Genomic DNA, 16298 nt, shown 5'->3' with positions numbered 1-16298 from the left:
CTGTTTAAGTTACCAACTGAGCCTGCATCCTCTCACGTGACGTCAGGATAGCCTTCCAGAAGCTGAAGATAAGGCTCTCGCGAGAGGAAATACGGATCACGCAAAAGTGCGCGTCACTGGGTGGCCCGTCGTCCCCAAGCCCCACCTACTCCGCGTCCTCACTCCCACTTTGAACCAGCCTCCCGCGCGTGTGACGTCAGGACGCCGTGCGTGGCCGTGGAGCGGCGCAGGGGGCGGGCCCGCGGCGAGGCGCCGGAGGAGGAAGTGGTGCGCCTGTTGGTGTTTCTGCGCCCACCGCTGGCTCTCGGGGCTGAGAGTGGGGTCGTACCGCCGCTGCGTCGCGTTCCCCTGCTGGTCCCCTCCATGTGCCCGGGCACCGCCGCTCCCCTTCCTCAGGCCGCCGCTTACCCCGGGGTCTATGGAAGTAATGGAAGGACCCCTCAACCTGGTGAGTGAGCCCACAGAGGATCACGTCCCCCCTCAGGAGCCTTTGCCTCAGAAGTCAGATCCCATCCCCGGCGTGCCTGCTGATCCTCGAGGCTTGGCGGCGGGTTTGGCAGTGACGGTCCCAGAGGCGGGGGGCAGCAGGCAGGCCGTGGCCCCTCAGCGGCTCGAGGCAGGCTCCCCCAGACTTTGCCCCCCACGGAAGAAACCCCCGAGGAGTTCTTGGGTCCCACTTGCCGCCGCCCCGTGCGGCAGGTCCTGGGCAAGGGGATTCACCAGCCGGGGCCGCCACCTTCTCGGCAGTCCGGGGGGAATGCCTGCAGGCGCCACGTAGCCACCTCCGTGCATGCAACCTGGAGAGGCAGCGTAGCCGGCCAGGGCAGGAGTGGTGTATAATACTGGGGTTATCTTCTAACACTGGGGTCCCGAGTCTGAGCCTCCCACTTTGAAGAGATGAATATACTGCGCTTTGCGCCCATTTTTCCCTTCACCCATTTGTGGCATACATTCAGATGCATAGTCCGAGAGAGTCCTTTCTCCCCAAATTCGAGATAGCTGGAAAAAAGGACCATCCTTGTTTTTAACTCAGTTTCATCACTTCGGGCATCAGGAAAGTATGAGAGGGATTTGCCTTTCTCAGAAAAAGTGCTGATAGTCCATTCTCTTTTATTATTATGCTTTTAGTCATTTCAGGTGTTGCAATTAAAACAAACACACACGAGTTCTTTCTGGACTGGCCACTGCATCCTTTGGTTTCCCAAAGAGGATACCCATTTTGAATGCACAAGTCAGATTATTTAAGGTGGCAGACAGAAGGAACTTTTAAGAGGCACAGGTTTGCAGTTCTCTCCTGGGTGGGATTGGAAAAAAGAATGTATGTAGTTCCTCAAATTGGAACTCTGAACCCTAGAGTCTTGGAAGAGCCCTGCACTGGGTTCGGACCTCTACACAGAACCATACACAACTGACGGTTTAAAGGCATAGATTATGGAGCCAGAATGCTTGGATTTGAGTTCTGGCTTTATCACTGAATAGCTGCATGACCTTGGGCAAGTTACTTGACCTCACGAGGTTTCAGGTTTCTTTTAAGCTTGTTGTGAGGATTAAAGGTGTAAAGTCCTTAGAACAGTACCTGGTACATAGTACAGTATAAGAGTTAGTTATTATTGTAAGCAGACCATGAGCCCTTACTTTAAAATCTCACTTGTAAAATAAAGGTCTGGGCTTGTTGAGCTTTAAAAGCCTAAAATTCTTGGAGGGAAAGCTGTTTTTCCCAAATGACTGGTGCTAAGTTAGCTGGTTAGCTGCTCTGAGGAGCACCTCCAAATTGTCTTCCCCCTTCTCCTTCCCCCACCCCCATGGATAAGAGTTGTTTACACTTAAGAAAAATTGGTCTAGATTTATATTTAAAAATCAGGGAACTCTCTTGGCACCATTCTTGCTCTTAAGGTGACGTGTAATTTGCAGTTGAATATAATAGATGGCCTAATACTGAAACGTCACATAGTTAAAAATAATCAGCAGTTTACAAAGTGCTTCAAAGTTCAAGTGTCCTTGCAAAATAACCATTGGTTCGTTTCCAGTTAGCTTCACTTTATTTGACTGCAGGCTGCAGTATAGCCACAGCCAAATGCTCCACAAATGTGTGGTGGATTATGAGAAGACTAAAACTGAGTTAGAATTGTAGGTGGAGTAGCTGAATATCCATTTAGGAAAAAAGTAGTTAAATGATGGCAATAGTATTTTTCTAGAAGGAGAATTTTGAGAAGAGTCTTGTTAAGCAGGCTAGCATAATTGGATAATCCTGCCATGAAGTTTATGTGGGCAGGTATCAGAAATTTGGCATCTTGAATTTTTAAACCATGTGAGATTTGAAAGACCTGACTTATAGCTGTTTATTGGAAGATAATGATGGAACCGAGATTAGCGTTTACCTGATTGATTTTAATTCTGCTGGTAAGTATCAGTGGTGTCACTCAGGGTTTTAGAAGACTAGGGTTTTTGAAGACTCACGTTCTTTTACATCAGCAGGTATTCAAATTAGTATCCATTTGACTCAGCATGAGAAATAGTTCTCAATGCTATGATTCAGTGAGTGCCTGTGAAAATCCCAGTAGTGTGTACAAACTTTTTTAATGGTATAGCATAGCCCAAATTCATCATATTAGGACTTATTACAGTATAGGTTTATAACTCTGCGTCTTCAGGGCATCCTTGGAATTGATAAGAATGCTTCTCAGATTTATAGGTGAATAAACCTAAACAGAGAAATTCAGTAATTGCTTAGGCCCTGACTTAAATACATTATGGATCACAACTTATTTTGATATCGTGACCTCTTTCTAGTAATGCTTACTTCTATGTTGTGCTTGTTAAAATTTTTTTTTTCATTTCATTTGTGTTTGCATTTGGTGCCTCTGATCTCGTATTGATTCTTCTATGTTAGACTTTATTTCCTCTCAGATAGTGATGGAAGAGACCAGTTCGAAATACTCGTTTCAGTAGGTAGTATAGATACTGTGCTCTGGTTCCCTGCTTTGATGAAGTTGGGTCAAAAGAGAAATGAGATAAATTGTATTCTGTTGAAGAAATAATAGCTAGGCTTTGAACTCAGAATAAGATTTTTTCCATCAGTTTTTCTTTTGCCAATTTTTAATATGGGAAAAACATAACATAAAATTACTTAGTGTGTATTTAGGCACTGCTTTCCAATACGTTTAATTTTGGTAATGTGAATGCTATTGGCTGATGTCAAAACTTATGTGAAATAATTTCTAGCTCTTTGGCTTGTTGGCTGCCAACTTGGTAAGTGATGTCAGACCTTCATTTATACTTGACTGTTGCTCATGCTTTGCTTACCTAGACTGCAGACTCTTTAAGGACAGGGACTGACCGTGTGACTGTCTTGGCCACAATTGTGTTTCATGTGTTTGGCTCTTAAGAGTGCTTAGAAAGCTTCCCCCTAGTGTGGTGAGTTCTCACATCACATGAGGTTGTTAATGAAGCTTTTTTACTTTTAAGCTTCTCATCTAAGAAAAGGAATCCAATATCATGGTCTAAGGAATGGCCATGTATGTACCTGGAGTCTTCATAACTATCCCATAGTGATTATATTGGTGCTCTTCACTGTTTTGTAGTGGATGGCAGTAAAATCTTTAAGGTAGAATGAGGCGGTTTGAAACCCCTTCCTTGTTGCCCTGAGAAATTTCAAGGGACATTTATCACATGTCACAAGCTCTGCTGGGCTTAATGGACACACACTGCATCCGGCAGTTACTAAGTACTGGTAATTGACTTGATGGCAACGGGTTTGGTTTGGGATTGGCATCGGGTGCTTTATATATATTATTTTGTAATTTTAACATCCATATGAGCAATTATCCCCGTTTTACAGGTGAAGACACTGCAGTGCAAAGTGGTAGTAATAGGATTTGAAAGCAGTATTCTAAATATTGACCTTTTCTGTTAGATTAATGTTTGCTCTTCTTTTTTGACTCAATGTGAGAACTTTTTTGACTGTGATCCACAATGAGAAGTTTTTACATAATGACCAGTACACACATACATATGTGTATATTAATCTAGAACTACTACATTATGGATGGTGTCTCTTGGCATTGTGCAAAAAGTAGGGGCCCTCTGTAAATTTTACCAAAACAAAATAAAACTTTGCTGTGTTTTTTTTTTTTTTTTTTTTTTATGTATGATGCACTCTGATATTTAATGGAAACCCTGGTGGCATAGTGATTAAGAGCTACAGCTTCTAACCAAAAGGTCAGCAGTTCAAATTCACCAGACTCTCCTTGGAAACCCGCTGTCCTATAGGGTCGCTATGAGTTGAAATCGACTCAATGGCAACAGGTTTGTTTTTTTTTTCCCCCCTAACATTTAATATGAGATTTTTAAAATGCTGCTTGTGACCCACTAAATTGATTTCACAACAGGCAGGTAAGGTAGGTTGCAACCTGTGATTTGAAAGATGCTATACTAGGTTCCCACTGTCTTCAAAGCAGATGGTGGTAGTTCTGAAAAGAAGTAAACTAGACTGGAAAATTAAGGAAGAAAAAAAAAGCTGGCAGAGCTGCATGTGGGAAAAGTTGGTTCTTAGACTTAAAATTGTAAAGAGGTTTTCCTGGACTTATCTAACACTTGAACAATTTTCTTAATTATGATTGTATTACATTAGTTGGTATGACAGTCAATATAGTGCTTATTGTTAGAAAGTACTGCTTGCTGCTTGTTGTCTGTAGGAGTTGACTGGAAAAGGGAGCATGAATAAGGTTTCTCTTTCACTGTACCACAAGATCAGAAGTATAAGAAATTTCTCTCTACCTCTTTTGGAAACCCTGGTGGCATAGTGGTTAAGTACTACGGCTGCTAACCAAGAGGTCAGCAGTTCAAATCCACCAGGTACACCTTGGAAACTATGGGGCAGTTCTATTCTGTCCTATAGGGTCACTATGAGTTGGAATCGACTCGATGGCAGTGAGTTTGGTTTTTTTTGTTTTCCACACTCTTTTTGGTATTGTCTCATACTCTGAGTATTCCTTTTCTTTTCACCTTTCCATATAGCTTTTCCCAAGGACACTATAAATAGAAAGTGATATTGTCCTTTGGGAGAGAAGACAATATTGGAACTTTTTAGAGCAGCTTGTGAAAGTAGTACCTGGCAGTGAGGGAGTCACTTAGTAATCTATAATTGTTAGGATTATTTTGGTGGCAGGTGTTGGAAACCTGCTTGAAATTAATTAAAACCCAACGGTTAAATTGTTGGAATCCAGAGAAAGGTGCTGGAAGGGCAGGCATACAATGCAGGTGGACCTAAGAACATATTGGACCTGGGTCTCAGACGAAGCCAAGATTCTCCATTTTCTGCCTCTCCAGGCTTGACTGCTCACTCCTCACTGCAGGCCTGTTTTTTCCATCTGGCTAGATCCTGAATGTCACATTAGTTAAAACCACTTGAAACTTCCTGGAATTGCTCTCCGGCCCTAAGTCTGAAAATCTGGAGGAAGGGATTCTTTATGTGTCCAGGGGACCAGGTCATATCACAATATGACAGCTTGCACAGCAATCATATGGATTGCCTAGGAAGAACAGTTCACAGAAAGGGGTGGAGCATATGGAAAGTGTTGGCTATTTGTAAGAAGAAGGGGCCCCGCGAGGGAGGAATGTGTATAGAGTACACAGAGTAAGGTGTTTACAACATTACTAAATCTGAAGCTGTTTTACTTTTTATAAAAGTTTTAGAACATTTTATAGTATTGTGCTTTCATTTTTACTTGAGGGAGTAGGAGAATTTTGGTCAAAATGTCCTAGAGCTAGGATGGATGAAATAGTGTGTGAAATAAGTGGACCATTGAATATGAATATACATATTTATATACAGATAGATGGAATCTGTGGGTGATACAAACAGTTAACATGTTCAACTGCAAACCGAAAGGTTGATTGAAGGATTGATTCCACATGGAGGTGCCTCAGAAGAAAAGCCTGGTGTAAAAATGGCATGGGGGTGGTATCTGACTTCCTTTAACTTTGGAAGGGGGAAGGAGAATCAAGATCAACAGCCCAAGGCTGATTCCTGTGAGGCGGAGGTCAGACATGCTTCCTCTCTCTGACATATTTACCAATTCTGACACCAGCTGTTCCACGACACTACTTACTACTCTCCTGGGTTCGATAATTCACTGCAGTGGTCACACAAAACTCACAGATGATACTCAAGATTATGGGGTTTATTAGGGGGAAAAAAAACAGTGCTATCGAGTCGTTTCCGACTCATAGCTACCCTATGCAATGCCCCATAGGGTTTCCGAGGAGCGCCTGGCGGACTTGAACTGCCGACCATTTGGTTAGCAGCCATAGCACTTAGCCGCTACAGTAAGTTTCAGTTCAGGCTCAGGAACACACAGGATACAGTTCTTCCATCAGGACAGTGCCTCTGCAGCTGTGCTCGCAGACACACCTCTCTCTGGCCTTAGGCCTCTGCCTTGCTCAGGCAAGTGTTACAAAGCTCTTTTAGCCCCTGCCAGTAAGTTCCCAGAGGCACCCCAGGCACTCAGCTTTCTCGTTCCATGGGCTGGGAAGCCCAATGTGTGGCCTCCTGCTGGTCTGTCCTGCCACTACTTCTTACCATCTTTAAGGTTACAGCTCTCTCTCTCTATCTCTGTCTGTCTCCTGGTTCCAGGAGCTTCTCAGTGCAGGGATCCCGGGTCCAAAGGACGCACTCTCTGTTCTTGGCTGTTCTTCCTCTGGAATTGGCTCTCTTTTAAGGCAAAACTGACCAGTCCTCTTGCTGGGCCACAATTGTCTTATTTGCAGTGTCCCATCCAGTTACTTGGGTGGGAGTTAGAAGACCATGGCAAGAAAGGCCACACAGAAGCAATCCATCGTATCACAATTGATGTGTAGGAGTTCTTTATATATTCTAGATATCAAGCCCTTATCAGATGATGGTTCCCAAGTATTTTCTCCCATTCTGTAGGTTGTCTCTTCACTTTGCTGATAAAGTCCCTTGATGAACAAAAGTTTTAAATTTTGATGACGTCCAATTTATCTCTTTTGTCTTTAGTTGCCTGTGTGTTCTATTCCGTACCTAAGAATCAGTTTTTGAAAACTAGGTTCTATAGCATTTCCCCTATGTTTTGTCTCATGAGTTTTATGGTTTTAGTACTTAAATTCAGGTTGTTGATCCATTTTGAGTTAACTTTCATATACGGTGTGAGGTATGGGCCACTTTATTTTTTTGCATATGGAAAATAATTGTCAGCACCATTTATTGAAGAGACTGTCCTTTCCTTATTCAATGGACTTAGCATCCTTGTTGAAAATCAGTTGACCAAAGATGTAAGGGTATATTTCTGAACTGTTAGTTCTATTCCATTGGTTTATATGTCTGTCATTCTACCAGTACTATAGTCTTGTACCTTTAAAGTACATTTTGAAATCAGGAAGTGGGAGTCCCCTACTTTGTTGTTCTTTATCAAGATAGCTTTGGCTGTTTGGGGTCCCTTGCAGTTCCATACAAATTTGAGGATTTGCTTTTCCATTTCTTCAAAGAAGGCTCTTAGCATTTTGATAGAGATTGCATTGAATCTATAGATCACTTTCAGTAGTATTGACATCTGAATAATATTAAGTTTTCTAATATATGAACACATAATGTCCTTCCATTTATTTAGATATTCTTTAACTTCTTTCAGCAATGTTTTGTAGTTTTCAGTGTACAGGTCTTTTACTTCTCTGGTTAAATTTATTCCTAGGTATTTTATTCTTTCACATGCTATTGTAAATGGAATTGTTTTCTTACATTTCCTTTTCAGGTTGCTTATTGCTGGTGTATAGAAACTCAAATGATTTTTGTGTATTGACCTTCTTTATTGGCCTTGTGTATTTTGTCTCTTGACCTTAAACCATGCCACTTTGCTGAATTCATTTATTAAGTCTAGTGACTCCTGGAGATTCTTTAGCATTTTCTTGTACACACACTCCTCACTTATTGACTGTCTCATTATCCGAGGTTTTGCATTCATGACAATAGTGAAAAATCTACTGTCCGACCTTTTAGTGCATTAATGACGTGCGTCTGATAGTAACTTGCAGGCACACCTCTCCCTGGCCCTCTGCCTCTGCTCAAAGGCACTCAGCTTCCTTGCTTCATGGGCCAGAAAGCCCATTAAGCAGTCTCTCCTGCTGGTCTCCCCTGCCACTGCTTCTCGACATCTTCAAGGTTACAGCTTGCGCTCTGTCTCCTGGGTCCAGGAGCTTAATGCAGGAATCCTGGGTCCAAAGGATACGCTCTCTGCCCCTGGCTGTTCTTTCTCGGTGATGGTGGGATCCTCTTTATCCCGCTTCTTGGGTGGCTCATTTCAAGCCCAGCGAAATGGCAGAACTGGCCAATCCCTTTGGTGGGCTACAGTTACCTTACAGATAGTCCCACCCAATCACTTGGGTAGGAATTACAAGACCATGGCTAGAAAGGCCACACAAGTGATCCATTGCACCGCACCTAGTGATCTACTTTTGAAAAACTAGCCATTGAAAACTCAATGGAGCGTGCATGGGGTTGCCATGAGTTGGAATCAACTTGTGGCAACTGATTTATATGTATGGAGACACATAGATTTAGATTTAAAAAATATTGTAAAATATAATAAAAAGTTTTCATTTTAACCTTTTTTTTAGCGTACAAGGACCCAAGGGAATTTTTGTGCACTCTTTTAGTGTATCTTCATGGCAGTTCTTCCAATCCTGGACTCTGCTCCTCAAATCCCAACCTTTTTGAGTTTAAGTTTTCATCCCCCCTGTTGGATGAGATACTACCTTCCCCTTGGGTTTTATTTTCTTGTACTCCATTTTGGAAAATGACCTCAAAACTTAAGCTGGGATGAATGCGGGTTTCACCTTGTATATTTCCTTTTTCTCAAAGACTATAGCCCTCCACTATTTTTTTGTCCAGTGCCTGTAAGCAGTTGTTTTCACATATTTTGTTCAGCTTTGTAGTTGTTTGCAGCAGGAAAATAAGTCAATGCTAGCTACTCTACATGGCTGGAATTGAAAGTCCAAATTTCCATGAGAATTTTAAAGAAATTCTTACAACTTGTTTATCATAAGCCCTAAGTGCCAGAAAGTATTTTACTATGAGATTGTAGTATCACTAAATCTAATAACTCAGCGATAGGGTATCACAACTCCTTGAGGATTGACAGTCACTACTCTCCCTATTTAAACTTTTCTAATAGCGTTTGAGGAAGTTTACAATAACAGAGTTGCTATACTACTACAATTGTATTATTTATCTGTTGCTGCGTAACAACTAAAAACTACTCAGCTTAAAACAACACATTTTATTACATCACAGTTTCTGTAGGCCAACTGTGTCTTTGCTTCAGGGTTTCTCAGAAGGCTGCAATCAAGGTATCAGCAGGGTCTTTGGTCTTTTGTGAAGGTTCCACTGGAGCAAGATCTGCTTCCAAGCTCACATACACGGTGGTCGGATTCAATTCCTTGAGGGCTTATGGACTGAGGGCCTGAATTCCTCGCTGGCTGTTCACTGAAGGCCACCTTCGATTCCCTGTGAGCCTCTCCGTAGAGCAGTTCACAGCATAGCAGCTGGCTTCATTAAATTAACCAAAGGAGAGAGAGTGCTACCAAGACGGAAGTGATAGTCTTTTGTAACCTAATCATGAAATGACATCCATCCACTCCGTTGTATTCTTTTCCTTAGATCCAAGACACTAGGTCCAGCACGCATTTGAGAAGAGGAGACTGTATATGGGTGTGAATACCAGGAGTCGAGATCATTGGGAGCCATGTTAGAAACTGCTTACCATAATTATTGACAGAGAAGCAAAGAAAATAAGAACTAAACTACAAAGAGCATGAAGAAAATTTTAGTTCTAAGGAACTTGTTGCCGTTGAGTTGATTCCGATTTATAGAACTGTCCCATAGGGTTTCCAAGGAGCAGCTGGTGGATTTGGACTGCCAGACTTTTGGTTAGCAGCCATAGCTCCTAACCACTGTACCACCAGGGCTCCAGTTCTAAGGAAAGCAGCTACTAATGATTTAGTAAATACACTATGTGACATATTAGAATGGGAAAGGTAATTGAGACAAAAACACTTTGATTTTTATGAAGATCAAATTTATACAGTTCTATAGGAAGTCTGGAAGCTCAACAAAACAAGAAATTGAACTTGTTTATATACCAGCGAGGGAGATGAAAATGGGTTAATGGAATTGAAGTTCTTGAAGAGAACTATCTTAGTAAACCCAAAACCCAACTATCTTAATAGCTTCCTGATAAATAGTGATACTTCATTTAAGAAGAGCGATAAACAATAAATTAGGAGCCCAGGTAGCACAGTGGTTAAGTGCTTGGCTGCTAACCTACCAGCCACTCCTCAGGAGAAAGATGTGGCAGACTGCTTCTTTAAAGATTCAGGCCTTGCTTTGGTGAAGGGTAAGACAGTACACAAGGCCAGGGAAGCCAGCACAATTTGACCAAGGCAAGGTCATGGAAGCTTCATAGACACATCCAAACTCCCTGAGGGACTGAATTACTGGGCTAAGGACCATAGTCTTGGGGAACATCTAGCTCAATTTGTGTAACATAGTTCATAAAGAAAATGTTCTACATCTTACTTTGGTGAGTAGCGTCTGGAGTCTTAAAAGCTTGTGAATGGCTATCTAAGATACTCCACTGGTCCCAGCCTGTCTGGAGCAAGGGAGACTGGAGAAAACCAAAGACCTAAGGGAAAGATTAGTCCAAAGGACTAACAGACCACAACTACCACAGCCTCCACCAGACTGAATCCAGCACAACTGGACGTTGCCTGGTGACTACCACCGACAGTTCTGACAGGGATCACGATAGAGGGTCACAGAAAGAGCTGGAGAAAAATGTAGAACAAAATTATAACTCACAAAAAAAGAACAGATGTACTGGTCTGACCGAGACTGGAGAAAACCCGAGAGTATTGCCCCCGGACATCCGTTCAACTCAGTACAGAAGTCACTCCTGAGGTTCACCCTTCAGCCAAAGACAAGACAGTCCCATAAAACAAAACGAGACTAAATGGGCACACCACCCCAGAGTCAAGAACGAGAAGTCAGGAGGGGACAGGAAAGCTGGTAATGGGAAACCCAAGGTCGAGAAGGAGAGTGTTGACATTGTCGTAGGGCTGGCAGCCAGTGTCACAAAACAATATGTGTATTGTTTATTGAGAAACTTGTTTGGTCTGTAAAACTTAATCTGAAGTACAAAAAAAAAAAAAAATTACAGTCTTGGAAACCCTGCAGGGCAGTTCTGGCCTGTCCTATAGGGTTGCTGTGAGTTGGAATTGACGAGTCGGAATCGACTTGAGGGCACACAACAACAGCAATAATACCAATACATAAAAATTCAAGCTTAATTTGATTAGTACTTGAAATAAATGCATTCTTGACTTAAACATTATTTGAGTTGTTAGTGAAACTATCATAACGACCTAGTGTGTCTTTTGTCCTTTCTGAATGAATATGAAATATTGAGATAAAGTCTTTCTCACAAAATCTTAGTGCATCTTGGAATACTTGGTCAAGAAGAAAAACGTGTTATCAGAATTATGAAGATATCAGTGCGCAAACTGCTTTTAGGATCTCTACCAAAATTCCTATTTTATTTGCTTCTTGTTCCTGGTTTATCTTGAATTACCAATGGTACGTATTTAAAGACTAATTACTTTTTTTTTAAATAATTTTTATTGTGCCTTAAGTGAAAGTTTACAAATCAAGTCAGTCTCTCACACAAAAACCCATATACACCTTGCTACACACTCCCAATTACTCTCCCCCTAATGAGACAGCCCGCTCTCTCCCTCCACTCTCTCTTTTCGTGTCCATTTCGCCAGCTTCTAACCCCCTCTACCCTTTCATCTCCCCTCCAGGGAGGAGTTGCCAACATAGTCTCAAGTGTCCACCTGATGCGAGAAGCTCACTCCTCACCAGCATCCCTCTCCAATCCATATCTGAAGAGTTGGCTTTGGGAATGGTTCCTGTCCTGGGCCAGCAGAAGGTCTGGCCATGACCACCAGAGTCCTAGTCTCAGTCAGACCATTAAGTCTGGTCTTATGAGAATTTGGGGTCTGCATCCCACTGCTCACCTGCTCCCTCGGGGGTTCTCTGTTGTGTTCCCTGCCAGGGCAGTCATCGGTTGTAGCCGGACATCATCTAGTTCTTCAGGTTTCAGGATGATGTAGTGAAAACTAATTACTTTAAATAGCTGTGATTCTGTCAAGAACACAATTTAAAGAGATACATTTTAATATGCAAAATCTTCAAAGATTTTTTAATAAAATGACAGACAAAATAGATTTCCTACAGTATCTTCAGTAAAAATGAAGATGCAATTTAGTCTATTCTCTCCAAGTACATTGTGAATTTTTTGATGGCAGGACCTCCAATGCTTTTATTGTCTTTCGTAGTACTTAGGATAGTGATGGATTTATTGAGTATTATATACCAGGCAGAGCCCTGGTGGCACAGTGATTAAGAGCTATGGCTGCTGACCAAAAGGTCAGCAGTTTGAAACCACTGGTATGTATATATTTTTTTAATATACCAGGCACTTTTCTAAGTACTCCGATATAACTAGTTTAATCTTCACAACTCTCATTTTAGAGGTGAGAGAATTGAGGCAGAAAGTTAAGAATGCCAAGTTCGTGTGTCTAATGGGTGTTCAAGCTGAGATTTGAACTCGGGAATTCAGGCTCTATCCAGAGTCTGCACTTGCTGGGTGTCAAATTAAAACTTAGTAGGAACAGTGCTTTTTTTTTTTTTTTTTAAGAAAAGAATCTGATTGTTGTGACACTAAATAACTTAGAGTGGGTGTATGTTTACATGGGGAGGTTTGTGGGGAGTCAGGAGAGCCATGAGGTCTTGGTGTTACTGCATGAGAACTTTTGGGTTGTTCTTTGAAGCGTGTTTTAAAGCTCAGAAAGGTAGAGGCACTTTCCCGTTTACCCCTTCCATTTCCTTTTTTTTTTTCTCCTTAAAACCTTGTTGATTGTCACTTGCATTCCCAGGACAGTAGAGTTTCTTTGCCTGCATTGGTCTTTCACAATACTATTAGAACACGTGCATTAAAGAAATAATGTTAATCGTAACTGCTGATACTTACTAGCTTTCTTTATCATGTGCATAATCTTTCTAAAAGACCCGTATCGTTATCATTTCAGGATAGTATAAAATTTTAATGTGCTCAGAAAATATCTTTTGCTCAGTCCAAGTCTACGGTTAAATTTTATCCATTATTTTAAGTCATCAGTTATTTATGGTGACCAGTTATTTTTGTTAGGAATAGATTCAGACTTAAAAGTTTGTTGAATTACTATTTAAAGAATAAAAAGCCTTTGAAGCCAACTGAAAGAGATGATCTTCACTTTGAGAGTGTTGCTTGTTTCTTCTTACAAAAATAGAAGTGGGGAAAATGCAAACAACATGGGTTGCAGGAAGTGCTATTTTCTACTTTTGTCTCCACCTCTGTTTTACACCGAAGAGTATAAGTGCAAACAAGCCACTGTATTTCCAGTTTCAAGTGCAAAAGTATTTCTCTGAAGTGTTTTTATGAGACCTCCATGGCACGTTTCTTGAAAAGCATTCACGATAAATCACTGTATACCTTACTGACAAAACAGATTTTGCGTAATTTTTTTTAGCATTTCAAAATTTTTTATTGTGGTAAAATAACATAGCAAAATTTTTTCTGTTTTTAAGTGTACAAATCAGTGACACTAATTACATTCATCATGGTGTGCTACCATTCCAAACCCAAATCCACTGCCTTCTAGTCGATTCTCACTCATGGCAACTATACAGGGTTTCCACGGCCATACATTTTTATGGAAGCAGAGTGCCACATTTTTCTCCCACAGAGCAGCTGGTGGGTTCGAACTACCAGCCTCTAGGTTAGCATCCTACTGCTTTAACCGCTGTGCCACCTGGGCTCTGCCAGATGTGCTACCATTACCACTCTCTATTTCCGAAAGTTTTTCATCCTCCTAAACAGAAACTTGGTACCCTTTGGCAGTAACCCTTCATTCCTCCTTAACACTAGCCCCGGTAACTGCTAGTAACTTCCTGTGCATTTGCCTGTTCTAGATATTTCATGTAAGTGGGATCATACAATATTTGTCCTTTTGTGTCTGACTTAATTCAGTCAGCATCATGTTTTTAGGATTCACCCATGTCAGAACATGTATAAGAACTTCGTTTCTCTTTATGGCTGAATAGTTTTCCATTGTGTGTGTATACACCACATTTTGTTTATCTGTTCGTCTGTTCATGAACACTTGGATTGTTTTCATCTTTTCACTATTATGAATAATGCTACAGCGAACATTGGTATACACTTACCTGTTTGGGTCCCTGCTTTCAGTTATTTTGTGTATATAGGAGTGAAATTGTTGGGTTATGTGGTAATTGCAGTGGTTAAATTTTTGAGAAACTGCCAAAGTGTTCTACTGTGGCTGTATCACTTTACATTCCTACTAGCAGTGGACGTGGAAGAGGACGTGGAACCAGGGATATCATTGCTGATGTCAGATGGATCCTGGCTCAAAGCAGAGAATACCAGAAGGATGTTTACCTGTATTTTATTGACTGTGCAAAGGCATTCAACTGTGTGAATCATAACAAACTATGGATAACACTGCGAAGAATGGGAATTCCAGAACACTTAATTGTGCTCGTGAGGAACGTTTACATAGATCAAGAGGCAGTTGTTTGGACAGAACAAGGGGATACTGATTGGTTTAAAGTCAGGAAAGGTGTGCGTCAGGGTTGTATTCTTTGACCATACCTATTCAATCTGTAAGCTGAACAAATAATCCGAGAAGCTGGACTATATGAAGAAGAATGGGGCATCAGGATTGGAGGAAGACTCATTAACAACCTGCGTTACGCAGCTGTCACAACCTTGCTTGCTGAAAGTGAAGAGGACTTGAAGCACTTACTAATGAAGATCAAAGACCACAGCCTTCAGTGTGGATTACACCTCAACATAAAGAAAACAAAAATCCTCACAACTGGACCAGTGAGCAACAACATGATAAATGGAGAAAAGATTGAAGTTGTCAAGGATTTCATTTTACTTGGATCCACAATCAACAGCCATGGAAGCAGCAGTCAAGAAATCAAAAGACACATTGCATTGGGTAAATCTGCAAAGAACCTCTTCAAAGTGTTGAAGAGCAAAGATGTCACCCTGAAGACTAAGGTGCACCTGACCCAAGCCGTGGTGTTTTAAGTCACTTCATATGCATGTGAAAGCTGGATAATGAATAAGGAAGACTGAAGAAGGATTGATGCCTTTGAATTACGGTGTTGGTGAAGAGTATTGAACATACCATGGACTGCTAGAAGAATGAACAAATCTCTCTTGGAGGAAGTACAGCCAGAATGCTCCTTAGAAGCAAGAATGGCAAGACTTCGTCTCATGTTATTGGGATGTGTTATCAGGAGGGACCTGTGTCTGGAGAAGGACAACATCATGTTTCGTAGAGAGTCAAAAAAAAAAAAGGGAAGACCCTCAGTGAGATGGGTTGACACAGTAGCTCCAACAATGAGCTGTAACATAGCAATAGTTGTGAGGATAGCGCAGAACTGGGCAGCATTTCATTGTTTTGTACACAGGGTTGCTATGAATCGGAACCGACTTGACGACACCTAACAGCAACAACAATGTATGTACGTATGCATCTAAAAGGAGCCCTGGTGGGATGGTGGTTAAGTGCTCGGCTGCTAACCAAAAAAGTTCAGCAGTTTGAACATACCAGCTGCTCCGGGGGAGAAAGATGTGGTGGTCTGCTTCCATAAAGATTGTTGTTGTTAGGTGCTTTTGAGTGGGTCCTGACTCAGAGACCCTGTGTACAACAGAGCAAAACAGCCTGGTCCTGTGCCATCCTCACAGTCATGGCTGTGTTTGAGCCCATTGTTGCGGCTGCTGTGTCAGTCCGTCTTGTCGAGGATCTTCGTCTTTTTTGCTAGCCCTCTATTTTACCAAGCATGATGTCCTTCTCCAGGGACTGGTCCCTCTGAAGTATGTTAGACAAAGTCTCGCCGCCCTTGCTTCTAAGGAGCATTCTGGCAGTCCATGGTATATTCAGTATTCGTCACCAACCCTGTAATTCAAAGGCATCAATTCTGCAAATCTTCCGTAAAGATGACAGCCTTGGAAACCCTGGAGGACAGTTCTCCTTTGTTCTGTAGGGTTGCAGTAAATCTGAATGGAATTGACTTGATGGCAGTGAGTTTGGTTTTTGGTTTTATGTATGTGTTAAAATATGTCTGTAAGTTTATATGTAATTTTTCT

At 41.6% G+C, this 16298-nt stretch overlaps 1 protein-coding gene across 2 annotated transcripts in view; it reads left to right on the top strand.

Annotated features, from left to right (window-relative positions):
- The first annotated feature begins 221 nt into the window (after nucleotides 1-221).
- NRBF2 (nuclear receptor binding factor 2) overlaps nucleotides 222-16298 on the top strand; it is a 30218-nt gene continuing 14141 nt past the window's right edge. For both annotated transcript variants that reach the window (XM_049855068.1, XM_049855061.1), the window contains exon 1: nucleotides 222-448. In XM_049855068.1, coding sequence (XP_049711025.1) covers nucleotides 364-448 — 85 coding nt within the window. In that variant the 5' untranslated portion in view covers nucleotides 222-363. The remainder of the gene's footprint in view (nucleotides 449-16298) is intronic.

The sequence above is a fragment of the Elephas maximus genome, chromosome 16 (genome assembly GCF_024166365.1).
Source record: "Elephas maximus indicus isolate mEleMax1 chromosome 16, mEleMax1 primary haplotype, whole genome shotgun sequence".
Lineage (NCBI taxonomy): Eukaryota > Metazoa > Chordata > Mammalia > Proboscidea > Elephantidae > Elephas > Elephas maximus.
Note: the sequence above shows the minus strand (reverse complement) of the source record. Positions and strands in the feature narration are given on the sequence as shown.